The sequence below is a fragment of the Accipiter gentilis genome, chromosome 17 (assembly GCF_929443795.1).
Source record: "Accipiter gentilis chromosome 17, bAccGen1.1, whole genome shotgun sequence".
Taxonomy (NCBI): domain Eukaryota; kingdom Metazoa; phylum Chordata; class Aves; order Accipitriformes; family Accipitridae; genus Astur; species Astur gentilis.
The window spans coordinates 16,927,848-16,938,745 of record NC_064896.1 but is presented as its reverse complement, the minus strand read 5'-3'; the positions used below and the strand labels follow the sequence as shown (position 1 = coordinate 16,938,745).

General features: G+C 42.4%; 1 protein-coding gene across 5 annotated transcripts in view; it reads left to right on the top strand.

Moving 5' to 3' along the window:
- LMO1 (LIM domain only 1) overlaps window positions 1-10,898 on the top strand; it is a 66,197-nt gene that overhangs the window by 4,017 nt on the left and 51,282 nt on the right. Inside the window, exon 1 of one of the 5 annotated variants that reach the window (XM_049820438.1) lies at window positions 472-555. The exons of 3 other annotated variants lie outside the window; for them this stretch is intronic. Coding sequence is in view for 1 of the 2 variants with exons in the window: in XM_049820433.1 (XP_049676390.1) it covers window positions 4,545-4,569 (25 nt within the window). In the remaining variant the exon portion in view is untranslated. Of the gene's footprint in view, window positions 1-471; window positions 556-4,225; window positions 4,570-10,898 lie in introns of those variants that run through there. One more of the 5 variants, XM_049820433.1, reaches the window with a different exon arrangement.

The following is a 10,898-nucleotide window of genomic DNA, read 5'->3' as shown; positions in this document are numbered from 1 at the left end:
CTGCAGACTCGTCACATGCCTCTGGGCCGAGAATCCTTCTCCCGGCGTCCATCTCCCTCCGGTTTCTTGAAGCCCTCTGAAGTAAAACTGATGTAGTAGTATTAATGGGGTCTGCGCTGCTCCGGTCGAAAGCGCGTGCGTTGGAGAAGAGGGAATGAACTCATCTAACTGGTCAGTGGGAGACAGCGGTAGAAAGACTTTCCTCATCCTTCGCCCCCCTGGGCAGAAAGAGAAAAGGGTTAAGTAAGGACAGAGGAATTAAGCAAGGGTAGTTTCTTACTGCTGTGCGGACCGAGGTTTGTGTTTCTCTCTGACCTCGCTTTCGGGGGTGACCTGCGTCGCGAGACTCCCCTGGATTTTGCTTAACTGTTGGAGGAAAAGGGAGGAAAGGCTTTTAACATCTCCATTAATAGCCTTTAATAATAACCATAACCGGGTGATGTCTTAATCCCAGCGACTCTCTGTCAGAGGGTGCCTGCCAACCTGTATCCATTTCAATCTGATTGACGGGCTAACAGCAGGATGCTGCCTCCGTCGCAGAAGCGAGAGGCACAGGTGAGCTGGGAGGAAAAACTGAGATCTGAAGAGGGTTTCCTAATAGGGGTATTTGGGTTCTTTCAAGTGTCGCAGACATACTCATTAAACACAAGGAGCTCGGGGCCGGCGTGGTGGTGGTGTAAGGAAATGAAACTAGAATCATTGATTATCCAGACAGTTCTCAACAGCCTCCTTCCAGGAGATCTCACGAGCGGCCGTATAAAAGGGAATAATGGTGGCGATGGTAGAGGTAAAGAGGAAATTAGTGCGGGGTGCACTTAAAAAGGAGTTAAAGTAGGAAACAAACCCCTGATGAGAGGGATGTGGAGATCAGAGCAACAAACTGCGGTAATGCCTGGGAATCTCCTGGGCTATTGATGGAGTGGTTATTCTCAAGGAGAAATTATGCTCACTTTTAAAAGTGCGCTGGAGAGATTGGCGACAGGAGGTGAGATTGAGAGAAGAAACTCTTTTTATGAAGAGGTTATTTTACCTTTGTATGTTTCTTTCTGCCTGATTCAAATGGGCTCCACTTGCCCGCTCATCTGTGAATGTTAAAAGGGGATGCTGGACCTGCGTAGGTTACAAATGGACTAAAATGGAAGCTTTTGCTAACTAAACCAATTCCTTTTGAAATCAAGCTTGAATGGGTCTGCCCTACTCCCATAAATAGGTTGGGTTTTTTGGTTTTGTTTTTTTTTTTTTTTAAATTTTCCCCCTTCCCAGAGGCCAGTCTGATTTCTACTATCTAAAAATGCTGGCGTTGGGGCTAGTATCCAATTGTCCCCTTGATTTTAAGAGGCTTTGCCCTGTGGGGCAGGGGGGTTGAGGGGTTTTCCTCTTTTGAGGTCTCTGGCATCAGTGGGGGTATTCACAGTTACCACTGCGTGGAAAAGGCAGGATTTCAGAAACATTCCCCCCACCTCCCAGTAGTCCTGGTGCATGGCAAGGAGGACACTTGCTGCCTAGTAGGTAGATGTTGCAACGTGCTCCTCGCTTTTGCATCCCTGGAGGCTACTTGGCAAGCTGGGCCATGGCCTCAGAGGCAGCTGCCCGTTCTTCCAGTTCCAGGTCGGGGCCCTAATGGTGCCTTAGGGGTGCGTGCTGGCCCTCGTGCGACACCAGTATCACCCGTGAAGTCTAATAACCGCTATACGGCTTTGTGAGTGAAAAGCTTCCTTGGCGAGTGCGCTCCGTGGTGCCGAGAGTAGTAGAAGAGATGCAATAATACTTTTCTGTGGTCTTTACAGACATCATTGAGGATGAAGGGGCAGCCTGAAAAAATAGCAATAATGATAATGTTTTTGACTTGATGTGTTGTGGCATCATGTCGAGTTATGTCAGGGAGGTAACATCATTTTGTATGTTTGAAGTGACATAATATAACTTGACTGATGCAACATGACTTGATATTAGGAAATACCGTTTTACAGTGGAACTTTGGCAAATATCTTCCCAAAACAAATCTTAGAAGCTGAGAGAAGAAAGATGGGGGGGGGGGGGGGGGGAGAGAAAGGTTGAGAGTGAAAAACTTCAAGACTTGCATTTTAGTCAGTTCCACTGCATAAATCACTGCTGAATTTGCTGTGGGCAAGCCAACCTACGCACCGTGCAACGCATTTATAAATTTCAAGATAATGAGAGTTAAGATATTTCTCAAATACATAAATGTTTTGATTGCAAAGACCAGATTTCTGCTTAAAAAAGTAAACTGACATCAGGTTTCATGATTAATTCCAACAGACTGTGTTAATTGTATTTGACTTTAATTGCTGTACAAATGTGTTGGGGGTTAGAAAACTTTTTTTACTGTTGGTGTGTGAAATGAGTAAGCAGATAAAGCATTTAAAAATACCCATTTGCAAAGAGACTAATCCAGCCTCTATGGCAGATGAAGCAGTAAAGGAATAAAACGTACATTGATCCCGTACTCTGTATTTTTTTACAAGTGCGTTATGTCTGCTAGTTTGCTCTGGCACAGATGTCAGCTGTGATAGACGAAGGCTAACTTCATTTTTATCAAAACCTTGCCTTTCTTTGTAATTACCAAATAGTGTTAACTTTAAACGTACCGTATATTTTGTGGTAAGTTTGCCCTTTTTGAAGGCGATAGGGTTGAAAAGTATGCAAACGGAAGGAACATTCTTGGAGTTCGCCGTTTTCTAATGGAGGCCGAGGGTCTGTTAGAAGTATTAAGATACCTCAAATTTAGAAAAGCCTGTGGTCTTGTTAGTTTTTGCACGGATGCTTTTAACTATTAGACTTTAATCTTTGGGGTAAAGTCCTCCTCCTTTTTAGCTTGTGATACTTCTTAAAATAAGATGATTATTTATGGTGGTTGCACTCTTAACACTAAAATCCATGTTCGACACCTGCGAACTAGAATCGCTAGGAAACAGGAGTTGTTCAAAGCACTAGATGAAAACGGTTCAATGTAAAATGAGACGTTTAACATCAAATATGCTCAAGGACTGTTAAGATTACGTATTCTGAATGGAGGGGGAAGGAAAAGCCACTTCAGGTGGGGATAAGGAATCTAATTAAAAATTGGTCTTAAGGATGTGTAACTTGAGCCCGCTATCGTGCTTTTTAGAGCATCGTGGTATCGGTTGTAAAGGGGAGGAAGAAGTATCATTAAAGCAGGAACGCGATGTTTTCTCGGATTAAAAGGCAGAGATGAGCGAAATGGTGCTGTTGATCTTGGTAGCGAAGCGGCTGATCCCGCAGTCCTTAGGAGCGCCATCGGAGACGACAGATGACTGGTCTGAATGAGGACTGTGGGTTGCGAGAGGAAGGGTGAAAGACGCGGGCCCCGAACTTGTCCCTTTGTATTTGGGGACCGATGGCATCTCTGAGAAACGGAGCAGACCTGTAAGGGTTTGCACCGCGCCGGATGTGTCAAATTCATCTTAGTACCGACCTAGTGAAAATGGAGCTGTATCCTCTAGAGCATTCCCTGAAGCTAATACGTACACGTGCAAACAAACCCCAGACGTTCGCACAGAAAATTAGTATCGCGTTTGGGGTCGCAACAGATGCGCGAAATCTCGCCCGCCCCAGCCGCGGAGAGTCGCTGCTCCCCGACCTGCCAGAAGCCACCGGCTGCTTTCCTCGAAACTCCCCGCTCCTGCGGGAGCAGCTCCGGCCGAGCAGCCCCGCTGCGGGGCCAGGCGTTCGGGAGCGCCGAGAGAGCCGAGCCTTGCTGGGAGAAGCGGGCCAAAAGCGCCGTGCCCGGGCGTTGCCCGCCGTGCCCGGGCTTCGCCCGCCGCTCCCCGGGCGGGAGCAGCCGGCGGCGGCGGCGGCGGCGGCGGCGGCACCTGCGCGGCGAGGGGACCGCGGCCGGGGCCGGGGCCGGGGCCGGGGCCGGGCTCGGGCTGCAGGTGGTGCTGCTGAGCTGGGAAGGCTCCCGTTTGCCAGGAAAGCCTGACAGGAGAACGAGAGGGCTCCCTGGGAGATGCGTGCATTTATTCAATAGCAAGCGTGCAAAGCTCACGAGTGGCGAGGCAGAGGCAGCGGTAGCCAGGCTTAGGTGTTCTGCCCTCTCCGAATGCAGTTTTAGACTTAGATGCGGCTTAAATCCAAAGGGAAAACACTTTGTGAGGTTGAAAGCTGTGTAGCTGCGACAGCCGGGGTTATGAGCTATCAAATGCAATTACATTAAAATAGATTATACTGTGTAAATTGAGCCATTTAGAAGTGAGAACCAAAGAAACGGCTCCGATCCCCCTTCTTTCTAAATTGCGGTTTTAGTTCCTTGCAATTCTGAGGCACAAAAGTAGGTGAGACTGCTTTTGTATCTGCAAAGTGCTTTATTTCTGAGTGTAATTCTAACTGAGTGCAATCTAGGTTAAAAGCTGGACAACTGGGTAATTAGAGCTCACTTGCTGCTAAAGGACGATCAGCTGTACCGTAGCTCATTTGTGTTCCCAGAGACTTGGTCTCTTCTCTCCTGAGCGGAGGCTGCTGGAGAAGAAGCATCTGTCCCCGGACTTTTCTTGATTGCGGAGATGATGGTGCTGGACAAGGAGGACGGTAGGTGGGCTGAGATTGTGTAAGCCTGTGCTTGGTGTCTTCTGTGTGCTGCTAATGTAGAACTAGTTTTGAAACAGATGCGCGCTGTGCCTATCAGGGTGCTCTGCTTTCAGCTTCTGATATTTTTCTCTTGTGTTGGGAAAAGCACGCTTGCTCCTTTTTCTTTTTTTTTTTTTTTTTTTTTTTTTTTTTTCCCCCCCTTTCTTTTTTTTTTTTTTATAATCTCTTCTCTGGCATGATCGAACCAGTCCAGAAGGGTTTACCCCAGGTTCTGTTTGCTGAAGGACATAGCAGAAACAGCTTGATTTGGGTTTTTTTTTAAAATACCTATTTAGATTTTTCTTTCTACAAGTTACTCTAGTATATCCATTTTACCCTGTTTTATTTTAACAGCTTTCATTGTAAATCTAATTTTGAGATTTTCTTTCCTTTCCATTGCATGTCATTTGGGTCTCTTTAATGTGCGCCTTTAATATCTATTTCTCGCAGCTTTTCTTTATAGCTATAAACATAATGACAATAAGCTAATAAGCTGCTCTGGCAAAAAAGCATTGGCTTATCCTAAGAATTTACTCCCTTCTCTAAATGGCAGAAGTGGAGGTTCATTGGGAGGTAATTTAATGAATGAAGCTGAAGGAGAGCTTGACTTATTTTTGAACTTCACATATACTTATTTTTTTTAAAGCTGACTAGTCCTTATCGAGGATGACTAGGGGGTACATTTTGATGTAAGGAATAAGAGTGTTAGTTAGTAGTTTGAATGACCTGATGCCTTCTCTTGCACGTTGCCTACCAGGGCGTGCAACTTCACTACTCAGTCACCGGTAGTTTCTAGGACGAATGTGGTAAGTCTAATCACAACTTTTTAATGAGTTTTTCCCTCATAGCCCTTACACGGAAAGCAAAGATTAAAACTGAGGCAGAGGAGAACGCTTCTGTTGCCATCCAGATGGACTTCCATCAATGGCACTGCCTCTTGCCAAAGACCTGCACCTTGGCGGCACTTTGTTTATTGAAAGTGGGAACTCCATCTTAACTTTTATCGCACGTTTGTAGCTATTAGCTCGTTGTTTTGATTCACCTTTATAAATGCATAAAGTGTGCTGTGTAATGGGTGTGTTGCTGGATCCTCTGATCTTGTAAATTTTTTTTCAGAAATCTCCAAGTGTTAAAAAAAAAAAAGTCATAGGTAGTTGTCATTTGGAAGCAGAAGAAATTATTGAATATGTGCAAGACTCTAGACAAGAAACAGCTTTTCACAGGGAGCCAAAGAGCTTGGAGAATTTGGAAGTTGAGCATTTTGGCAGTAGCGTTGATTTTACTTGAATATATGTATTGCATTTTAAAATATTTATGACAAAAATAACTTGTAATGCCAAGTCACTTGCTTTCCTGTGTCAGATTGGTGCTAATCATGTATTGTGAATAGTACTGAAAGCTGCCCAATGCTAATAAGTTGGAGCAATACGATTTTTGTTCCCTGACCCGTATCTGTCTTCTGGTATTTTAAAACTGAATTAATACTGTACTGGAGAATAATTAGGAAAGAAGGCTTGACTATTGATAATAATGGATGGATGCTCACTTACAACAAAAAGTCTTCTACTGAAGTTCCTCTTCTCTCTCTCCCCTCCTTGCCTCCCCAAAAAGGGTGAGGGAGGAATACGACCCAATATTTTACATCCAGCATTTTGAGGTCTTTATCTCATTATAAGTTTGATTTCTAAAGTTATCAATCTGGTCTATTCATGTGAGTAAAATTTGAGTCTAGTTTCTGGGACGGAACATGAGGGTTTGTTTCATTCTGATGTGAGGCACTTAGGACAATGAAAAAAGCTTTCACAAAGATTTTACGCCTTTAAAACATGAGACCGAGCAGAAATGCGTCATTATTAGTGCCCTCTTGTATTCAGATTCGATCAAATTTTGACTAAGAGTTGACCAGTGTGGGGTCAGTGCCCACGTGTAAGTTGTCTTCCCCTTCTAAATTCTGTGCTAATTAAGTTGGCATCCTAAAACTGTGAAATAATCTTATTCGGGGGGCGGGAAAAATAAAATAAATCCTGGGCTTTATTTCTGTTGAGATCTTGTAAGTTTCTTTGTTAACACAGTAGAACTTTAAAAAAAGAAGATGATGTGAAGCATCTGTTACACATCTTCTAGATCAGCTTTGCAGTTGACTGGGTTGTGGATAAAAGACACGCTAAGTGGTTGAGTATTGCTTATGCTGGGAAAACAAATGAAGCTAACAGGGTTTCAAAGGCTTTGAAGCAGTGTTGCTCTCAGAGGTGTTCAGTTGTTTTCTTTGGCAATATAAGTTGAAGCAAGCTAGTTTACTTTATTAGAGGCATAAGGCTAGTCTTGTAACCTTCCTCTGACTAAGATGAATTTGGCTGGCTGACCTTGTTTCTTTCTGGACCACACGTGTTGTGCTGGGTTTGGGGTTTTTTTTTGTCTTTTCCCCTCTTTAGGACTCATCTCTTTTAAAGGACAGCAGCATTTTCCATATTTTGTTAAATCTTCCTTTTCAATTTGTGTTTCCCTATAGAACTATGTTCTGCTATGATGGAGCAATGCAAATCAAGTAAAATAGCCCAAATTAATTCTTCACATTGGCGGCAGTATGATTGCCTGCATGGAATCAATAATGCATCATGGAGGGATCAAATTTTGGAGTATAATGTGTGAATAATGCTTGACACAAAACAAAAATTCAGTCATCATAATAGCAATTAGGAAAAAGCTGCAGCTTATCCCAGCTGTAATCTCTGCTAACAATGAAGCACAGCCTGGTAATCAGCATGTATGGTATGAAATGCACTAATAGAAATCACGGCTCTTTGTTATGTGTGTGTGGGGGTGAAAGTTTCCTTTTAGCTAACTTGTACTGTGTTAACTAGACATAGTATCCTTCAACCAAATTATTGAGTGCGTGTGCACTTGCAAAAACACTGATCAGCTGTGTGTTCATCCCGATGTTTGCGTAGACAGTAGCACCCCAAATCACAGATCCTTTGTGTTTTCAAGCAGAACTGTGATTAAATAGATTGCAAGAGTAGGCTGAGTAAATAATATATCAGAGGACTCAGTTAAACATGTGCCCATATACAAACCTTGGGTTTAACTTCAAGAAAAAATCCATAGTTTCTTTAAAAATGAAAAGAAAAAATAGAGATACTCAGTAGTTGTGTGCATTGGGGTTAGAGAATGGGTCTTAGGTTGATGGGAGGTATTTAGGGCAATGAATATTAGGTAATTTGAAACTGGATTAGTAGCAGCAGTTGGGTTCCCTGTTGTGTAAGAGCCCATCTTACCCTGCATAGAAGGAAAGAAAAGCAGCATTTGGAATTAGAAAAGCAGTGAAATTGATTGTATAATGGCAGTTACAGGAATGGTGCCACAGAGCCCTAGCCAGGACAGCCGAGCTGTGGGTTGGCTTCAGAAATGACTATGGCAGCTGCCATATGGAGGTACCTGTAGACAGGTAGATGGATATGGAGAGAAATCTACCTCCAGCAAGATAGGTCCTGACAATCGCTCTTCTGTTGATAAAAATCATTATATGCACAAAAATAAGGCACGTACAAGTTGCACACAAGCCTAATATAAATAGTGCCATACAGGAAGAAGAGCTGTTCTATGTGCGGCTGGTATCTTTTGTTTTCTTTTTAGCATACGTTTCTCAGGTATACCCGTTGAGGAATCACGCGAGGAGAGAGGAAGGGAAATGGCAGGGTGGCTTTTTCCTCACGTGACATGAAATTTAATTTTTCTGTTGCCTGATATTCCTGAAGGTGTCTCTTTTTTTCCTTTTTATCTCCTGTGCCCTTCTACCTTGGACCTTCCCCATGTCTAGTCCATCATTGTCTAGCTTCCTGTGTATAATGAACCACTACACGTCTTCCCAGACATCAGCTTATTGAAAGAATGTTTGGTTCAGGTCACCAAAGACCTGTATTTACCTATTTCGCTGGGTTAGCGGTTGTTTTTTTGAGGCCTTGATCTTGCCACACATGGTCTTGATATAATTTCAGAGGTTTGGTTTGGCTTTAGTTCATGAAACAGTGTCCTTTTGTGACTCAAATGTACAGCAGTGGGTTAATATATTTATGAAAAGGAGACAGAAGGTTGTAAAAGCAGGAATCTGAATAAGACCAGAGCACATTTGGCAGCGGAATAAACCATGAGACTCAGTTTGGCCAGAAAGGACAAAAAAAAAAAAAAAAAAAAAAATTTGGACTGTTCCTCCAAAGCTGACCAAGCGTGGAGCTAGAGGTAGTCTTCCCAGAGGTGCCCCCTGCCCCTGGAAATGGCAAATACGGAAGCATGAGAGAACCACGAGATAGTAAAGTAGTTGCCTAAACCTTTTCAAGAAATGGCAAGTACTGTAGTGGAAGCACTGATAACCTAGATCTCTATTTAATGAAATCTCATCCTATGGGAAAAGGAGGAGTGAAAGGAGTTAGCAGGCCTAATAGGAGCAAAGTACTTTGTATAGGACTATTCCTGCCAGGCAATCGCATAGTTCTTAGTGTTTGCTCAGACTAGATAGCTGAAGGATCTGGGTAGGCATCTGTATAGGATGTGATTTTTCTTCGTTCCCAGATGCTGGTGACACGTGATAGTTGTCTAGTTGACCTAACGAGCGTTAAACCAGTGTAGGAACGTTTTTCAGCTTGGGTGATAGGGCAAGAGAAGAAGCTGGTTCTTAGAAATTAGTTTGCTCTAATTTTGGTTTAATACAGTAGCAAGTATGCTTGGTACCCTGGCAGCAGAACGTAATTTGTCTTCTTTGGAGTTAGTGTTAAATTTTATTATCTTTAATAGATACAATGTGAACATGTCAGCCTGTTTGTCATAGCCATTCCGAAAATGCTCTCTTATGGTAGAATCTTCGGAAAAATTCCTTTTAAGAGCAGTGCATTATTAATAAAGTAATCCATTAGGTCTGGTGATAAAGGGTCACAGAAGACTCTGAAATATGTTTCTTAAATGGTTAAGAAATTTATCATGGTTGGAGGATTAATTGATTTCATTTGGAGGCTTTCTTAAGGTTTTCAGGCTTTGTGTTTAGAGATGGTTTTACTCTCTTTGGAAATGTGCTTGCTACTCAAAGTTTTGCTTCGCTGTCATTAGCATGAACTATTACATTTCTGCTAAAGGCAAACTGTTCTTTTAGCATTATGACTGATTGCATCTGTGAGGAGTCTTACTTAGGTAAAGAATATGAAAGTTTATGGCAAATAAGGTATTTTACTTGAAATCAATTCAAAATCAGAATAATGGTATCAAGCATTAAGTGTTGCGGTGTAAGAATAAAAAAGGCACTGCAGATACTGCTAAATGCTGAACTATAAAACTCTAATGGGTCTATATCTTTTTAAAATTGGACAGAACTGTCATCATTTAGAATACATAGACATTGTTTTAAACCATATAGAATCACTGCCCCCAACTTCAATAATGTGCGTAACTGTTGCCAGGGAATGATTTATTCAGTGAATGTAGCTCCTATTCACTGAAGACTTGGGGGTGGAGGGAAGGGCAATTTAAAATGAAAGTTGTTCGCTATTAGATTAACATAATTAAACCTGTAGATCGTCTGAGAACAGTTCACCACAGCTACTGTTTTTTAATTCTCAGTGCGTAAGTGTGTGTTTTTGTTTTCTCTGTCCTCCAACAGCATGACTCCCGAGCCCAAGTTTTCGAGCGCGATGTTGGGTGCTATCTGTGCAAACAGATGCTCAACTCTCCAGTGAATGTTCTTGCAAACTAGTTTCTTCATGCATTGCACATCAAAGCAGATAATGGATGCTGTTGTCCATATTTAGAGGTTTTTTTAAAATTTCATTGAACATTTTGGAATTCTTTACGCCACTGTTCAGAGTTCCTTGCATGCTAATCGAACTCTGAAAGGGTGATTTGGGCAGTGAAAGTAATATTTGCCTTCTTTTTAAATTATTGATTTCAACAGTTCTAGTTTCCCTTAAAGAAAAAGTGGATGATTGTTGCATATTCATGACTGAACTGCAGAGAACTTGGACCAGAATTAAACAATTAACCCTCTCGCCAATGTAAACATCCATTTGAGTAGAAGCCAGGGATGTTCCTACTTGGTTTATTATGGATCTGAGATATAGAAATGTATTCTGGAGGACTGCGTTTCTAATAAATAAAAAGGCATAATGAGAATGTAACTGGGAAGGAAGACAAAAGCAGCCATGCTTTAAATTGTTAATGATGGTGCCAGTGGCTGCAGCTTTACCACAGCTGTTTAAATTGATCAGCTAGTGAAAATGTTTTGTTTTGGCATTTTCCCTGCATGTGCA